The sequence below is a fragment of the Gracilinanus agilis genome, chromosome 2, assembly GCF_016433145.1.
Source record: "Gracilinanus agilis isolate LMUSP501 chromosome 2, AgileGrace, whole genome shotgun sequence".
Classification (NCBI taxonomy): Eukaryota; Metazoa; Chordata; class Mammalia; order Didelphimorphia; family Didelphidae; genus Gracilinanus; species Gracilinanus agilis.
Genome location: NC_058131.1, coordinates 586,626,416 through 586,646,480, shown reverse-complemented (window position 1 = coordinate 586,646,480; position 20,065 = coordinate 586,626,416). Strand labels below are relative to the sequence as shown.

General features: G+C 35.3%; 1 protein-coding gene across 1 annotated transcript in view; it reads right to left on the bottom strand.

Annotated features, from left to right (window-relative positions):
- The window catches only part of TTC23 (tetratricopeptide repeat domain 23), a 92,087-nt gene that overhangs the window by 17,019 nt on the left and 55,003 nt on the right, over positions 1 to 20,065 (bottom strand). Inside the window, exon 4 of the mRNA XM_044660130.1 lies at positions 8,628 to 8,733. Within this exon, the coding sequence (XP_044516065.1) occupies positions 8,628 to 8,733 (106 nt within the window). The remainder of the gene's footprint in view (positions 1 to 8,627; positions 8,734 to 20,065) is intronic.

The window sequence follows — 20,065 nt, the reverse complement described above, 5'->3', positions numbered from 1 at the left end:
GTGAACAACAATAAAAAAATGTGCCCCAAACAAGTGATATCATGCTCATGTCTCCTTCACCCTCAAAAACACTCACTTGATCTCCCAGTCATGCTAATTATCATCCCATATCTTTTCTGATATTTTTGGTAAAACTTTTTGAGAAGGCTATCTACAATAGAAGTCTTCTCTTCCTCTCCTCTCACTCTTTATAACTTTTTACAATCTAGCTTCTGACCTCATTACTCCTACCCACTTCAGCAGCTACAATTTGTGATGCTCAGTTTTTGCAGGGTGGCAGGAAAGCCATCCCATTCCAAAGTATCCCTATGGCTGATTTCATTTGATAATTCAGACCTACTTAATCCCTTCAGGGGGTCTAATGGGCTCTACTATCCATGGACAAATATAGACAAAATAAAGGAATGTTTCATTCAGAAGGTATTTAGGCATGATTACAATTTGGCAGATCTATGGTCAGGTGGCTTTTAATTAAAATAAATCCCAGTAACAGAATGCTCATTTTCCTGGGGTTGTCCTAAGGCGATCTAAGGCAGGAAAAATTGGAACAATGGGGATAGTTTTAATTAAAAGAGAACCCTTCATGTAAAATTTGACAATTATCTTTTGTAACCGTCACTAAAGCAATCTCTACACTCTACTAAATGAAAATGTATTAAGAGCACTTGGGGATTTAAGAGAGAAAAAAATCATATCGTAGCATGGCATTAACCCAAGAGCACTCAATCATCAGGCAACAGAAAAACTGACAAACTGTACTTCATTTAAATATTAAATAAAAGTCCCTCACAAAAGGCTACTATGATAATTGTAGAGAAGCAGATCTCAAATCAAATATAAGGGAAATCTCCTAATAATTAAAAATGTCCAAAAGTCTAATTGTTTACCTTAGCCAATAGTGAGGTTCCCATCCCTGGAGGGCCTTGGTGGTAGGTTTTTTTGCTTAGGTATTAGTTGCACCCATCATGGCCTCTGTGGTCCTTTATAACAGAGATTCTCACATAACATGTGAATACCATGGTTAGTAGTGGGTAGAGCTGGTAAAATCAGTCCTGGGAATCGGCAAAAATGCTCCCTCTTTATAAATATAAAGTCACTGAATTATACAGCTGGAAACAACTAAAGATTCCACGAAAGCAAGCACTGGATCTCATTTAACTTTTATCATTTCCCTGCTGCCTTAATACAGCAGTCTCCCATAGAATAAAAGCTTAGAAATGTTTAGTGAAGTTTGATCTAATTGATCAGAACAGGAAAAAATAAGCAAACAAAAATACCACTCTACTAGGGTGGAAATAAGTCTCTAATTAAAAATGATCATCAATTTTCATAGTGTTTCCAAAATAAGAAATAGAACTAAATGCTTTTTGTGCCTCCTTTTCACTGATCTATATCAATTTTTTACAATTTTCCCCTACAGAACTTTCTTAAATTAATGCCACTCCACTTTGACTTATTTTTACTTTTAAGCCTTCTCTTATATTCATTTCTTCAACTAACACTAAGTTGTTTCTTATGTCTTGATAGACTGCTTTGTAACTATTCTCATTTCCTGCATCTATATTTTGAATGCCCAGCTATACTGTAAGCTTTCTGGGTTCAAGGGATTACATTTTTAAATATGAAATGAAACAAGGATGAAAATGTATTTACATCCAGGAATGGTAAGGGTAGTATTAGTGGTGGTTATAACTTTTTCTCTAAAATGAAGGCAGAATTTACTTTACAGGTAAGGTGCTCAAATATGTCAGGTAGCAATGAACTTTTAAACTAACAATAGCAATAATATTAAGCTAACATTTATATAGTGCTTATTATGTTCCAGACATTTGCTAAATGCTTTACAATTATTGTCTCATCTGATCCTAGCAATAACCTTAGGAGGTAAATACTGTTGTTAACTCCATTTTACAAATGAGAAAATTGAGGCAAACAGTTATGTGATTTGTTCAGGGTCATACCAGCTAGTATGTGTCTAAAGCCATATTTGAACACAGGCCTTTCTGACTTTAGGCCCAGTGATCTAGTCACTACACCACCTGTCTTTATTACCTTGAAGTGACTTTATTTTAAAAAAATTTTTTTTAAACCCTTAACTTCTGTGTATTGGCTCCTTGGTGGAATAGTGGTAAGGGTGGGCAATGGGGGTCAAGTGACTTGCCCAGGGTCACACAGCTGGGAAGTGTCTGAGGCCAGATTTGAACCCAGGACCTCTGGTCTCTAGGCCTGGCTCTCAATCCACTGAGCTACCCAGCTGCCCCCCTTGAAGTGACTTTAAATCAACTTTCTAAGCAACAACTCAGCAAGAATTGATTAATGTCAATATGGAAGTTATTATATTAAGCTCTGATTTTGGATTTGTCCTGTTCAACATTTCTATCAATGATGACATAGCAGCCTGACTTATCTAATTCTCAGATGACATAGAGCTAAAACAAATAATTAATTAACACAACGGAAAGGCCATGTGGTATAGTAAAAAGAACACTAGATTTGGAGTCAGAGGACCCAAGTTTAAATCCCAGTTCTTTTACTTAATTACCTGTGTGATCCTGGGCAAGTCACCTAACCTCTCTGGCCCTCAGTTTCCTGGTCTGTGAAATGAGGGGAGGTGGTCTAGGTAACTTCTGGAATTCTCTAGTTCTAAACATGTGATGTAAGATCCTGTGACTAGCTAGTGGGTAACAGAAATGAAAATAACTAGGTGTATATCATTTTCTCATTTGTAAAATGAGGTTTTTGGACTGGTTGATATCCAAGATCTCCTCCATCTCTACAAGGATAATATTTTATCATTTTAATAGGTTGGAAAGATAGGAAGAAATTCAATTCAATTCAATTCAACAAGCATTTACAGTGCACTATGCACTGACAATACAAAACCAAAATTAAGTAAACAAAATTTTACTTAATAAGGATAAATATCATAAAACAGCATGGGGAAAACTGGTTTGAGAGAAGTGCATATGGAGAAAAAAAACTTGGGCTTTTAATCTATTTTGAACTCAGTACAAGTCAGAAATGTGCAATGGCTACCAAAAAACCTGACCTTTCTAAAGAGTTTGCACAGAAGTCTGAAAGCCTGCCATGCTGCCTAGTAACATATTATAAAGTGCTCTAAAACTCCTAGGCTGGAAAGAATGTGGTTTGCAGAAGGAGGAAGCACTTCCAAACAAGGCTGACTGTGAGTAGTGTTATTTGGTCCTCAGAAAGTTTATACTGAAATGTACTTGGCCTCAAATTTCATTTTAATATCCTTTGTGAGAAAATTTATAAACATGAGGCAAATGTCTTGAATCCTTGGCAGTGCTGGTGAGATATGTTAATACAAAGTTTGACAAGGGTTGCTCTGGGAAGCCAGCCAGCTTCAGGTTAGTATCATGCTGAAAGTCAGCATTAGGCCTATACTAAATCCTTATACAATCAAAATCCTACAGCAGTTTTGCCCGCATAAGGAATGCAGGATAAAACTAAGAGTAAAACAGGAATTGGACAGAGCTCAAAGCCTTAAACACTGGTATTCTGGGGTTTGTGACAGGCTTGGTACTTTCAAAAGACATTTAATGGGGGGAGGGTGCAGTCATAGAAAATCTGAAATGAGAGGTTATCTCATTAAAAATTTCTTTTAAACAATTTAGTGCTTTGGCAACACATTATTTTCCTTGAGAAGACAAATCAAAAGAATTTAGATTGGCAAAGGAGAAAACTGAGGTAATATGTCAATATACATTTTCTCAGGTCTCAGAAGAATCCTGTTTTACTGTAGGGAAGATTGGCAGGAGGTCTTTTAGATCAAACCCACAAAAATGTTGAGTCATTTTTCAGTCATGCCCAAGTCTTTATGACCACATTTGGGGTTTTCCTGGAAAAAATACTAGAGTGGGGGTAGCTATGTACTAGGTAGCACAGTGGATGGAAGTGCCAGGTCTAGATCCTCCCTAGATTGGGAGGATCAGGATTCAAATCTGGCCTCCAACACTTCCTGGCTATGTATGCAGGGCAAGTCATTACTCTGATTGCCTAGAAGACCAATGATGGTTCTCTTTAGAGACCAAGTGCCCAAACTGCATCCCTCACGCTACATATGAGCTGCCCTCTTACCCAAGACAGGGGACGGAAGAAGCGCTCCCATTGGGTTGCTGGGCAGAGGGAAGGGTCATGTGAGAATCGTCCTCAGGCGTGTGTGGAGAGGGCAGGGGTAGCAGCCCCATCTGGCACACATGCTCTAGGATCTCTAACATGGGTCTTAGCCTTGCTGCTCTTCTCTCTTAGAATTTACACCAAGACAGAAAGTAAGGGTCTAAATCCTGGAGAGGTTTGCATTTCCTTCTATAGCTCATTTTACAGATAAGTAATGTTAGCAAACAAGGTTAGTAAGTGTGAAGCTGGACTTGAATTCAGGAAGATGAGTCTTCCTAACTTCAGGCTTAACACAATAGCCACTGTACCACCTAAGACTATAAGGATCATAAAGCTAAAACACCTTAAAGAGAGATTTTAAAAGCTATAGCAGATTTGGGGATTCCTTAGGCTATTTTTCCTCCTTATGGTTAGCCTTAGAGAAATTAGCTTGATGTAGTAGATAGAGAGCTGTTCTGAGTCATGATTATCTTGGTTCAAATCCTACCTCTGAGATATATGAGCTGGGTGACCCAGATGAGACACTTTAATCTTAAGGTAACTCCCTAAGATTCTTAACTTGCAGAAGTTGTTGATCTATATTGGCGGAGATTAGATTGCTCATAAGGAGTTTTCTAGACCAGTGATGGGCAAACTTTTTAAAGAGGGGGCCAAAGGAAAGGAAATGCTCATCTGTCAGTCTGTTTCTAAGACAACTCTTTCCAAGTTTCATTGTATTGTATCCTACTCGTTGTATTCATCAGATTAGGAACAGTGTTGCCCAGCTGGATAGAACATTTCAGGGGGCTGCATCTGGCCTGCACGACGTAGTTTGCCCATCACTGTTCTAAACTCAATAAATTCCATTTTCTCTGCTACAGCATATAGGAAGCTATAAGGAAAGAACTGAACACGGTGGTCCTGATGTGGTCTGATTAGAGCAGATGTAGTGGAACTGTCACCTTCCTCAATTTAGCCAAATCAGCATACCTCAAATTATGTGTCTTAAAGTAGCCAAGGATAATATTGACTTTTTTGGCTGACATAGAGTTCTTACATCAATATGTATAGGAAGGAACCTATCTGTATCTTACTGGATTATATTCATTTCACCTGAACACAGTTCACCTGACATATTCTTGTAGGGAGAAGGCGAAGGGAAAAGAATAAGTATTTATAAGGCATCTACTATGTTCCAGGCACTGTAGTAAGTGGTTTTTTATAAATCTTATCTCATTTGATCTTTACAACCCTTTGGGGTTGATGCTATTATTACATTCTTTTTACAGCTGAGGCAAACAGAGGTCAAATGACTTGTCCAGGATTACACAGGTAGTAGATGTCTATGGTCATATTTGAACTCAGATCTTTCTGACTCCTGGGACCAGTATTCTCTCTGCTGTACCACCAGCTGCTTTATAGATCAATCTTATGAAATCTAGACCTCAAAAATGTTTACCAGTATATCACATTTTCAACAGTTCTTTCCACATCTTTAAAGTAATCAGTGCAATGATATAGCCTATGAGTAACAGTTCTTAGACTTTGCATCTTCTCAGTTTTTTCAATTACATTTTTAATTGCCCAAAAGGCCTTATTTCTTTAAGGCTTATGCTAATTTAAAAAGTTCCCCTTTATACATCTTTCAGAGGGACTGAATATCATAGGTTCAAAAATTTAGAGCTGGAAGGAATCTCAGATGTCACTTTGTTCACTTTCATTTTTCAAAGGAAAACACTATAAGTCATAAGGATTTATGGATGTGTGCAAGCATATAGTGTCAGGGCCAAGATTCAAACCCAGCCCCTCTAATTCCAGACCCAGAATATTTGCCATGCTGCACAATGATGCCACAGAAACCTGTGTAATAGGAGAAAACAGACTACAGGCTATCACCAGTGATGTTATATATGTAGAAAGTGACATGAAAGATATGGACCAATGACATATAAGGTTAGAAAAGGAGGTAATTCATTAGTTTAATGAGAGTGAGTGATACTAGATGGACAGACAAGTGTTTCACTGGTAACCATGAATCTAACAATTAATTAATCAATAAATCAGCATTTATTAAATCCTTATTATGCCATTGTACTAAGACTAAGCAAGGAAAATACAAAGAAAGTAAAAACATGGCTTCTGGCCTCAAGAAGCTTACATTCCAATAGGTGAGATAACATGTAAACCACTATTTACATAGAAGATATATAGAGTACAAGTGGGAAATAATCTCAGAGGAAGAGGATAGCAATGGAGGGATCTGAGACTACTAAAAACTTAGGCCTCTAGTGGCTAACATTCATCTAGTGCTTTATGGATTACAAATTGGTTTATGTATATTATCTCTCTTGATCACCTCAACAACCCTGGGAGGTAGGTTCTATTACTATTATCCCAGTTTTACTGCTGAGGAAACTAATGAAGATGGAATTTAAATGACTTGCCCAGGATCACAAAGCTAATAATGACTGAGGCAGGATTGAAACTTAAGTTTTCTTGACTCCAAGTATAGTCCTTTATCCACCACTCCAACCAGGTGCTAAAACAAAACTGGATTTATCACTTGCAAGATTTATGTGAAGTATTATGCTGCAGAAAAAGCCCTAGCTCCTGTGTTGGAGGATTGGGGTCTGAATCATGGTTCTTCAATGCTTTGACTTGATATCTGTTGCTTTACCTGTGACATGAATGAATTAGATTAAGGTCCCTCCAGCTCTCTATGATCTTAAGAGCAAGAATCATATAAAGTAACAAGAAGGCATGGATAGACTTCTGTTTTCACTATGGGAGGGAAAATAACATTATGGATCCACTGAAATATCTTTAATTTTTTAATAAAAGTCCTTTTGTTCTATTGTTTTTTTTGTTTGTTTGCTCATTTTTACCTGCCAAGGGAAATTCAGGCATCAGAAAACAAGAAGAGCATATCTTTTGATGTCAGTGACCTAGTTATGTTAAACTCACATGACTGGCCCAGAGATAAACTGATCTGGGGTGATCTGGGCTCTTGACATCATAACCCTACACCCCAGTGGCTCCTGCTCCTTGAGGAAGGCTAGTTCAGGCTAACAGTGGTATAAATCTAGAACCTGTGGGATAGAAGAACTTGACACAAGACATAGTGCTTTTTCTGCATCAGAATGCTTCATATAAATCCTGCAAAAGCAGTTGGGTGGAGTTGTGGAAAAAAGGGCTATACTTGGAGTCAAGAAAACCTAAGTCAGGATCCTGCCTCAACCATTATTAATAACTTTGTAATCCTGAGCAAGTCATTTAACCTCTGCCTACATTAGTTTCTTCATCTATGGCCATTTGTATCTAGTTCTAGAATCTGGAGTCTAATTTTGCTACAGATCTCTGCTGTAACCCTAGCCCTACCCTTCTCTCTGTGCCAAGATTCCCAGGTACTTATTTGGGTTTTCTAATTCATGTGATCAACCAATTAACAACAATTTATTATTTGTATAAGATTTTATTTTATAGACATACATATACATATATGGATATAGTTTGTTTGGGATTTAAAAAAAATTTCAAACCTTCTATCTTAGAAACAATACTGTGTATTAGTTCCAAGGCAGAAGTACAGTAGTGTAGTAAGGGTTAGGCAATAAGGGTTAAGTGACTTGCCTAGGGTCACAGAGTTAGGAAGTGTATGAAGTCAAATTTGAATCCAAGACCTCCCATCTCCAGGCTTGCCTAGCTCTAAATTCACTAAGTCACCTCACTGCCCCTGGCTTTTTTTATACTATCCCGTTTTTATTTAAATTTTGGAATATATTCAGTGTTTTCATATTTCTACATGTGAATTTCAAACAAATAAATGTGCTATTGGAATTCATTATTACTATCATTATGGGTCACCCTCTGAGGGCATATCTCTTTCCCACAGTCAAATTCAAAAATTCCAAAAGTATAACACCCTCACCACCATACATGAGACTGGGCAAAAGCCAGTGTGTTACAGGGAACTTTTCTCACCCCTTGACATGTTGGAACTGTGATGCTGCATCATGACTGAAAGCTCAGTTTTTAGGGGGAATTTCGAGGCCAAGATTTCAGCAAAGGAGTCTATTTTCTGGGTCAATTGCAATACAATGATCTCTAAAAATAGATCCCTTTAGCAAGTAAAGAAAATTCCTCTTAAGTTCAACACTGAGCACAGAGTTTCTGGGAAGCTCTAAGAGCTGTCTCTCTCATTCTCCTAGAAGATTAACTCCTACTTAAAAGGAAAAGAATCAGATAGAGGGAGAATACATAGGACTATAAATCAAGGGCCTCCAGTGTGCCCAGATAAAGAACAGAATGTCATTGCCAGAAATACCAACTCACCCAACCAATAAGAAGACTCATAGAAATCTGCCCTGTTCAGCTGCACTGAAGCCAAGTTTTGCTTTCTGTCCAACCCATTTAAAAATCAACTTAGGAAATGGCTTCCTAGATAGCGATATGTGTAGGGTGTGTGGCAACATGCCCATGCCCTTTACATTTTTAATGATTTCTCTTACCATTATGCTCAGCTTTTGAAGAGGCAATGGCAGCATGGGCAACTGAGAGTGCCGAGTTTGTTTTTTCTTCCACGGAAAAATGTTGCTTCTGGATGATGTGATGTGCCTGTCATCATGAACAGAGGGAATAGTTGTGCTTATATGGCATAACTTTTAAAAGATATAAAACAACACAGAGATAAGCATAAAGGCAAGAACTTCAGAGGGAGGGAACTTAAGACCCTCCTAAACAGACCTTGTTATTTTACAGATAAAGAAACAGATTCAGAGGAAGTTAAGCAAATTGACTGATCTTATATCTTGTTAAGTGCCAGGTAATATTTTAACCCAGAGCTTTCCTGAGTCTAAATCCAACATTCTTTCCCCCTGTACTACATTGCTTCTTTATTATGCAGATCTATTATATGTAGTACACTACAGTTGGCTCTATAGGTAAAACGAAGAAACACAAAATAATAATGATAATAATAATAATAATAATAAACATTCATATAGCACTTTAAAATTATCCAAGTGTTTTACACTTGATATAAGTAATCTAATATGAACTTGATATCCTCATTTTATAGATGAGCAAAACAAGACTTAGAGACCTTAAGTAACTTGTGGATCATCACACAGTCAATAAATATGTGAGGCAGGATTTGAAACCAGGTCTTTCTGACACTGACAAACTAGGTCTTAATTTTTGTACTCAAAAAAATTACAATGTACTTGAGAAAATAAAGCAAAATTACATTAGTTACAGGATAAGACTAGAATTGAAAACAACTCGAGGTTAACAGAAAAAGAGAAATCACAGGAGCAAGTGATTGTCAACTGAATAATTATTAAAATTAATAAAATCACTGGAACAATGAGTAATTAATTAGCACTCTAAATTAAGAGAAAAAAGAAAGTACTGCGGCTGGGGTGGTTTTGAAGGCTTCATGAAAAAAAGACAAATTATCTCATCTGGGTAGAAAGGTAGTGAAAAAGAGGAAGGGCATTCAAAGTTAGATAACTAGGGTGAGCAAAATCATGGTGAATTGGTGATTTTCACATAAGAGAGGAGGTGGTTAAAAAATGAAAATCAGAAAGGTATCATGGACAGAGAACAGGTTTCAGAGTCAGGAAGACCAGGGCTCAAGTTCTGCATCTGAAACATATTAGCTGCAGGAAGGCAGGCAAATCACTCTCAGTGCCCTAGGCAACAATCTAAGACTAGAGTATCAAAGCAAAGGCAGATTTACATTAGTAAAGGTAGTTTTCTTGCGGGAAGGTCTCAGCTTATACCAACAATATCACAATTCTGGACCCCCCAAATGATTATTGAATTATGTATAAATTCAAAGACTATCTCATTATGACCAAGAACAGATATTTTTGAGAACAGTGAATAGGGTAAGGAATTAGTTTATGGCCCTAGAACATAAGATTTTAGGATTTAGAGCTGGAAGAAATTTTAGAGATTAACTAATCCAGTCCTCTCCTTTTATAAGAAAGGAATCTGAAGTCCATAAAAATTATGTGGTTTGTCCAAGAATGTAAAGCAAGAATGTAAAGGAGCAGGGATTAAAATTAACTTCTAATTCTGAATACAGTGTTCTTTTCTAAACCACAGTGTTTGCTGGTTTTGGTTGACTGGTTCAAGAATCCATCAACTCTACCACATTGCTGGGATAACCACTGTATTACACTCAGCTGAGCCAACTGATCCAGATTTGAGGAATGTAAAGCCAATTTAATAACTTGTAAAGGACCTTAAAACTCCTCTAAAATAAAGGATGCCTTTACTAGTAATGGCTAACATTTCCATTTAAAGTTTGCAAAGTACTAAATACATATGTATATATGTACAGATATATAAAATATATTTATTTATATTAAATATAATTATATTAACATATATACATATGCATGCCATATACACAACAACAATGCTGGGATGTAGGTGCTATTATTAACCCCATTTTGCATTCACATCTAAGTAGAAAGATAAGTGAATTTTAGTCTAGTAATTATATAATGAGAAATGTGAATGTAAGTTTTCCTGATTCAAATCTACCATCAAAATGCCATTTGAAAGTGTTGTTTTTAACATCATTCCCACAAATGGTAATAATAAATTTTATATACTATTTGTTATACACAATAGGATCTCATAGTCTGGTGGTATTTCAGATAGAGAAGATAGGCAGATAGATCTAGATCCCTTTATTATTTAGACCAGTGAAGGGCAAACTTTTTAAAGAGGGGGCCAAAGGAAAGGAAATGCTCATCTGCCAGTCTGTTTCTAAGGCAACTCTTTTGAAGTTTCATTTTATTGTATCCTACTCATTGTACTCCTCAGATTAAGAATGATGTCTCGCGGCACATTTCAGGGGGCTTCATCTGGTCCATGGGCCTTGGTTTGCCCATCACTGATTTAGATGATAAGATTATGAACTAAACAGGTAAATCCAAGGACCCCCAAATTAGTCATGGGACTTTACTTGACCTGAGAAGGCAAGTCTTCAGGAAAAATGTGAAATTCATCACTGATACTAAATGCTTTCAAGGACCAAAATAAAGCTTATAGTGTCAAACCACAAGTTGCTTGTCATTTCAGGGAAAGAAAAACCTGCTTTATAAGAGAATAAAAATTTTGCAGTAAATTAAATGAATTATATTCGAGTTGTGCTTTTCTTGGAATAAATGTCTTCAGGAAATATTTTTGTGTGAGTAACAGCTGCCACATTTATAGCATAAGGTAAAGATTGGTATATTTAATTCCATCTGGGGATTTAAAAATCTTCAGTGTACAAAAATGTGCAGGGGCTTCCTCTTCCTTACCAAGGCATGAGCTCCTTTGCCTGGTGCCCAAGGACATCCATAAATATAGTGCCATCACTTTCAGTCTTATCTCACACACAATCTCTCCATACTCAGCCAAAGTGAGATTTTGGGGAGCAATCAATTCAGGCTTCCTCTCCTGCCTCCTTGCATTCATTCAAGTTGTTCCCTATCCTTGGAATGAACTTCTTTTTACTTTCACCATTTCTACTCTGGTTTTTCACACTCCATTCAAATGTTGCCTCTGCTATGAAGTCCTTACTTATTTATAGCTTCTGGAAAACTTTTTGCATTTAGATTTAGAGCATTTAAATTTGCTCCTCTATAAGATATATTAGATTTATTTGTGTATAGACCAAAGAGACAATAAGCTCCATGAGGCCAGAAGTACTATATAGAGGGTTTTTATTTTTTTAAACAAGTTTTTAAGTATGTTTTCTGTTTCTTCCATCATTATCCAAGTATCTCTGCTTCTCACCCTTCCAGGGAGTGATTACAAATAACGAATCATAATTTTTGGAGATAAAACTGTAGGAAGCCATCAAAGCTTATGATGTTCGCACAGCCTAACATGAGTTCTGGAACTCTGCACAGCAGGTGACAGAAGGATGGTAATTCCACTCAAATTTCCCTATGTGACTCTTTTCTCACTAACATTCTCTTTTATTGCTATTATTGTAATCAATATCTCTATTTAGCCCCAGGAACATATAGAGGAATATCACAGGTCATAACTAGAATCCTCACAAGCCCCCTATAAACTCCTAGGAAAAAACCCACATTTATATGTTATAATACAGAAATTCTCCTAGAAGTTACTTCACAACAAACTAGCAAATAGTGAGTTAATGTTAAAGATTTAAAAACTCTAACTTGGGCCTCTCACTCCCATACACAGGTGCCTGCAAAAACAGGCCAGAATAGTCTCCAAGTTTCCTGCCTCCCTGATTCAGTACAGTACACATAAAAGAACAATGAATGAAATATGGAGAAACTGTCTCCCACGAAAAAGCCTGTACTTTCTCACCATGGTAGCCTAAGAGATATTTCAAACATACCAAACACATTGTCTCTAAGAAAAGATGTATGATGGGAATGGATTTCCATGCCAAGATTTTATGTGATCTCAAAGCGTATTAAAAAAAAAAAAACCCTTAATCGAGGCAAAGCAGAGCAGTATTCATGATGTCTGCCTGCCTGGCTGAAATTCAAACTGTCTCTTGCCCGTCTCATTTGCACCGAACTGCTGTCCTGCTTCCGAGATTTTCCTGGACCTGTGGGAGTCCTTTACTCCCTCATAAAACAATTAACATAACTGACTGATACACTGAAAAAGCCACTGATAAAACATGTAATGTATAATATCTTTCCTCCTCTGATTTCCATGAAGGTGTGAGTTGGGGGTATCTTCTCACATGTTTTATTTCCAAGCCTGCTTAATATTTATAATTTTGTTACATTTACTTCTGATTTTTTGATGTGTAGTTATTTCCAGTTGCATTGTTGTAGTGACTGAATATTGTTTCCTTGACTCTCCTCACTTCAAACTGCATCAGTTTATATAGATCTTTCCATGCTTCTCAGTATTCATTACAAACATTTATTAAAAGACAGTAATATTAAATTACATTCATGAAACAATATTTGCTTAGCCATTCCTCAGGATAGGCTTTGTTTCCAATTCTTTTGCTATCACAAAAAGTACTGCTATAAATATTCTGGCATATATGAAGACTTTCTTCTTATCGATGCCTTCCATAAGGTATAATCCCTGTAATGGAGTCTCTGGTTCAAAGGGTAAGGTTTTAGTTATTTTATTTATATAACTCTAAATCACTTTCCAAAACATTTTCCCAGCTCCACCAAAATGTATTAATGTGCACGCCATTCCACAGCTCTTCCAATATTGGATATTGCCATTTTTGTCAATTTGCAGAGTGCGAGATGAACTCTCAGAGCTGCTTTGGTTTGTAGTTCTTTTATTATTTGTGATCCAGAGCATTCTTTTATGTGGTTTTGAACACTTTGCAAGTCTTCTGAGAACTGTGTGTTCACATTCTTTGACCATTTATCTACTGGAAATGAGTAACAGTGTGTGTGTATCTGACATATCTTGAATACCAAACCCTTAATCTGAAACAAAGATTTTTTCTCACTTGATTATTTCCCTTTTTATGTTCAGTACATTAATTTTGCAAGTGCACAAGTTTTTCATTTTCATGTAATCAAAGTTATCCATTTTATATTTTGTAATTGCCTCTATATCTTGTTTGGTTAAGAATATATCTCCTACTCATAGAGTTGAGAAGTATATGTTGCTCCTTTAATTTTTTTTATGCTATGATCTTTAATTAAAGAATATGATGTAAGATATTGGTCTAATTTCTGCCATACTGCTTTCTGGTTTACCAACTAGTTTTTTAAAAAATCAAATAAGGAAGGACTTTTTTCCTAGGTAATTTATTTTCCATTTTGTCAAACACTGGCTCACTCTTTTCTATTATTTCTGACTCTATCCTGTCTAATCTGTTTAATTGATCTATCTATCTATCTTTAAAATAGTAACAATTTTGATGACTGCTGCATTATTGGAAGTGCGATTCCTCATTTATCCCTACTTCTTTTCACCATTTCCCCCTAATATTCTAGATCTTTTGACTTTCCAAATGAATTGTTTATTATTTTAACAAGTTCTAAAAGATATCCTCTTGGTAATTTGATTGATATAGCACTAAATGTGTAAATTAATTTTGAAAAAGTATTGTCATTTTTATTACATTGGCATAGCCTAGCCATGAACACTGACTATACCACTAGCTATTTTAAGCTGTTCTTTATTTCTTTAAGCATTTTGTAATTGAATCTATACAAGTCTTTTGTGTACTTTGGTAGGTTGATTCCCAGACATTTTATGTATTATTTTTATAGTTATTTGGAAGGGATTTCCCTTTCTATTTTTACTTATTTGGTTTTGTAATTATTATGTAGAAATGCTACTAGTATTTGATGATTTATTTTGTAGCTTGAAACTTTGCTGAGCTATTTATTGTCTTAATTTGTATTCTGATGATCCCTTAATATATAAGGGATGAGTTTTAACTAAATTCTCTCTTTCAATTCAATATTCTGTTGTTGGTTGAACTATATTGAATTCACACACATTCACACATGTCAAAAACTCAGAATGTTTTCCAAGTATTTGAACTGATAAAATCCATAAAACATATTAATTTTATTTCCTCCTCAAGGAAAGGATATGCTTCTGTTAAAATTACTTTTAAATATACACACTAATATTCTATAAGAAGATTTTTATGTGACTTAACTTAAACTTAAAATCTCTTCTCTTAAAATACAGAAACAAAGTTTTCCAATAGCAGATTTCCTTACAATGCTTTGAACTTGAATCCTGAAAACTCAAATGGAATTGGAATTACTCATGTTTTCTCAATCACAAAAATAAGTATATTAAATATGCTAATAGTATAGCAATAGCATTATCAAATCAGTTATTGATTAAACCTTAGTTATCCCTATATCAATAGATTTTGGAAAAGCACTAAAGCCATTATTTTTTGTTATTTACATTCAGAAAACCTAGGAGAATTATGTGCTGAAAAAGTCAATGATATTAAGATTACCAGTAAAATTAGTCACTCAATATGTAGAAACATGATGGAAGTTTAAAAATCCCACAGTAAGATTATGTATTTTAAAAAGATATACAATACTGAAAACCATCTTAGTTTACTGCTTAGTTTATTAAAAGAAATATTTTTGTTCATCTGAGAGGATTAAATGGTTTGTAATTACAACCAACACAAATAATGTTTAATATTCATGTAATGCTGAGTTCATGGAAGCTTAAGTTTCTATGTTGAATTTTCAAAGACTTTGTGTAGGTATCTGTGATGATTGCACATATGATTATGAATTTTCTGGTCAATATTACTATTCCTTTATATGCTTTTCCCTCTCATTTTTTAATTTTCAATAGCATGCAGTTGTATTTTCTCAGATATCATCTTGGGATCTGGATAGACTTATAGTTTCAAAATTTCTATTTTTAATTGCATGCTGCAATGTTAATCATCCCATAAAGGTCTATGCTTTTGATGTAGACTTACACTTCAGCATTATGCTATTTTTGGTTGAGAGAACTGGAAATGACATTGAATAGATTATTTGGCTTTTTTCACTTGGATCCAGAAAGTAGAACCAGGATCAGTGGGTTAAAGTTATAGACAAAGTTATTTTAGGTCTGTATAAAGCTCTGTAAAAATCAGTCCTGCAAGGTAGAGAACATCCCATTGAAGGAAGGTCTTCAAGTAGAAGCTGTAGAAACACATGTGGGGATTTCTACTTCAGAAATGGTTTGTCCTGACTCCATGAGGATTTTTTTAAAGGTCACATCTGTGATTTCATTTGTGTAAGGTGCTTTCCAGAGCAAACTACTTTTACCAATGCACATGAGCAACAGTTCTATAATTTCTAGTCTTAACGCTTTTGCCTATGGCATTGATAAGTTAAGTGACTTGTACAGAATCACACTGTTAGCATATATTTTATATTAGCATGTGGGATTTGAACCAACTACCTCTCCTTTTGGGTATATTATTATTTTAAAAGGCTCTTGTGCCCTGACCCATATATGAACTTAGCTACCATTTATAAAATATGATTCATAGGAAAATATTTTCAAATTTATTATAATATTTCAAATATAATATTCAAATTAAAAACAAACTTTTGGAACACAATCCTTGGCAATTCAGGGGTTATCTGTATGGCAGTTATCTCTAAGGATCTAAAAGTATTTAAATATTATGTCATAATTTACATTTATACAAGGCTGGTTAAAAGTAAGCTATTATTATACCCATTTTGTGAATGGAACCATCAAGATACAGACAAGTCAATTATTTGTTTAATGTTCAGAGTATATCCAATCCAATCTAACAAGCATGTCAGTGCCTACTATTTATGATACCGTAAGGCTATAAAAACAAAAACAAAAAACAGACTCTACCCTCAAGGAACATAAGTGATGAGACTATTATTTTGGTATTTGGATTCAGATGTGTGTGTCAAAATTTTATCCATAGTCTGGTCAAAAGTGAAAACACTTTGAAAATTGAGTCTAAAAAGGGATGTCATCCTGAAGGTTAGATATCAAGAAAATTCACATAAACTCCTTACGGAAAATTTAACAGCATGCTTATTTTAAGGTCTAAAAAGCATTTCAACAAACATTTAGTAGATGCCTACTAAACTGCTGTGGAAAAATTTATGTTAAACCCTTGAGAAATTTCATTGTTAGCATAAGGTGAATAAAATCTTCTCTAGCTCAGATGTAACTCTTGGTAAGGATTTATCCCTTCATGTCTGTAATAATCTCATGGGACTGAATTTACATGTAATGTATTTCAAATGCCATTCATTTATACTATTAAAGGAGATACCTAAAATTCAACCATAAAAATAAAATTTATAAGACTTATAGTAGGCTTATGAAAATTATAATTAGAATGACTTAAAAAAACACTAAATTTATACTAAGAACCCCACATCAGCATAGTTCTTTACCCAAAGCAGATGTTTGTTGAATTTAAATGAAAAGTAATTTCCCTTAAAAGTGCTAGTGCTTATGGACATTATCATGTAATACAGGTTCTGACTTCAAATTAGACTGGGACAATACATTAATTCAACCCTTGAAAAGGGATTTTTATAAATATTGTATCTGACAGTAGGCAATCAGGCCCAATCTTTAGAATTTCCCAGAGGTTTTTAAAAATTTATTATTCAGAAAGATTAAAGAGAACTATCCTACAATTCAGTGAGAGTCAGTGATTGTTTTTGGTTAGTCTAGAAGATTATGTTCAGCAATTTAGGAGATGCTTATTTTTGTTTTTCCATTGATGAATTTGTGTTCTTAGTGAAAAAAATTAAATAGAAAAAGAGAGAGAATGCTCTCATTTAAATAAATCTACACAGATGTAAATTCATTCCTCTCTTGAAAAGCATTACAGAGTTTAAATAACTGAATTAATAGAAGCTTTTTGGCAGTAATACAGGATTGGTAAGGAAAGTGGAAGTTTGGAGATAAATCAAGGAGGGCATATAACAGAAGTTTTTGAGAAGTTTGAGTTTTTGAGATTTTAGAAAAATCTATATTAACCTTATAAAGTTGTAATAATTTGTTTTTGGAAGAACATATCTATTAAATTGAACATTCCTGATTAGTTATTGAAATAATAACAAGTCACAAACAATATAACAACTTCCCACAGCAACCTGATAAGTCAGGAGATTCATAGAGAGGGCTGCTGACCAATAGAAACTACTATTTTTCAATTAAGTGAGCTTTGAGAGAAATCTTTTGGGGGAGTTCAAGATATCAACTTAGGCTGTACAAATAACACTACTTTTTCTACTCGATATCAAGGAGGTTACAGCGTCTAGTGACTTAGAATTATGGAAAAACTAAAGTTCAGAGTTCATCATCATGATTAGCTAGCTGGCTCTGCAGCCTCACTTTGTGACTGCTAAACTGAGTGTTTTTCAATCTTGTCCTGGCAATAATCAGCTGGAAGTTAGCTTTGGTGTACAAGGCAAGATAATTTTACAGGCCAGTCACTGCTACATTCTCTCTCTCTTCTATTCCTTGTAGGGAATCCTTCCATGAAGCAACCTGAGCTGAGAGGCATGAAGTTGTCCATTTCCTAATTGAGTAAAGAAAGCTGGAAACATCTCGTCCAATTAGATGAAATCACTCAAAGAAAAGTAATAGTGTGCAGAGGACATTCTAAAAGCAGAATAAGGATCAAAACCAAACCATATTTCCTTTAGAAACCTGAGACAAACTGAGGAAAATGTTTCTGATCTCAATTATAGCTTCTCTGATGAAACAGGAAGATAACTTTCATAGGTTAAGAAATGTTAGCACCAAAAGTAGATACTTTGGATGCTTGTACTTTCTCTCAAAAAGTGGTTTATCAAAACCACAGTTATGTTCTGCCTTGTTTCTAGTTTTGAGATTTTAGGGGGATTAGAAAAGCAAAATATTTTGGATTTGAGTTTAAATCCAGTTCCTCAATCTCCTCAGATCCCATACCCTACTTAAGATTCCTTGTCTACCCACCTCAGCCACAAGAAGGGATAGTCACATCTTTGAGTTTATCATCTCCATAAGTACTTCAATTCCATGATCATATTCTATCATTTCAATTCATCTTTGTCTTAACCATCCTAACTACATTCTAGGACTTCCTCCATTAACCTGATTTTCTTTACTATTTAGACCCTTAGTAAACTAATTCGATTCTACTCTCCCCTCTCAAAACCTTTGTTCCCTTGTCCTTTCACCACTGATCTTTGACAAACTCCAACCAAAAATTATATCCACCCAAATTGATTGGTTCCATCAGATTTATTTTTAAAAATCTAAATGTAGTAAGGCAATGATTTTACTCCTCCCTAATTAATTCTATATCCCATTTCCCACAGAGGCTATTCTAAACCTTGTCTTCTTTCCTCAAACCTCCTATTCTATTCTCTTCATCCTCTCAGTTGAGGACCTTATTCATATTTTGCCTAGAAAATATGAGGCCATTTCTCATAAGCTCAATCTTCCTTGCTTTTTGACATCTCAAACCCCATCATATCATCTTTCACTATCTTTTCCTTTTACTCCAGGCTCTGACAATGAGGTGGCCCTTCTCTTCTTCAGGATGGACTCTTTTTTAATGCACCCTTGATACCATCTCCTCCTGTCTTCTGCAGCAGAATGCCTCTTTGGTCATTCCCCTCCTTTAACCTTCAATCTATCACTGTAGCTGTTAATTCTTTCCTTGTAGCCAAACATGCCCAAGGTTTTCCTATTTGGGGGAAAAAACTTCACTAGACTATAGTATCCCTAATGTTATTTTATCTTTCTTCCCCTTTTTTGGACTCTGATAAAAATAAAAATACATTCATTGCCTCTATTTCCTTTCCTCTTATTTACTTCCTGAAGTCATGTAACTTTATCATTCAATTATATCTTTCTCCAAAATGATCAGTGATACCTTAATTTGTCAAATTTGACAATATATTCTCAAGTCTCTTTCTTCCTGGCTCCCCTTCCACCAGTTATCTGGCCTGAGCCTGCTAGAAAAGGAGGAAATGTCATTCAACTGTGCTTCCTCTTGCAACTCCACCTCTCAAAATCACCTCTCCAAGAGCCTGCTCCTGGGAGACAACTTCTAGGCACTCTTCCCTCCTTCACAAATGAGAAATAAATACTCACCTCACCAAACTCTCATATGATTCTGAATCCCAGTCTGTCATTATTTAAACTCCTGTTCTCAATTCCACTCTCTTGCTCTTATTCCCATCTCCCTCAAAACAATCCTCCCTATATTCTTTGGAATGCCTTTTCCATAAGTAACAAACTTGCTTTCATCCCAAACTTTTTCCTATCCCATTCCTTCCATTTTTTTGCATTCAATGAGACCTGACATCATCCCAATGACACAGCTTCTCTGACCAGTGTGCTTTTTTTTTTTTTTTGTACTTTCATTCATAACCTTTGGTTTACTCACTGGTCAAGGTGGGAGAGTTGGAATACTTCTTTTTCTCCA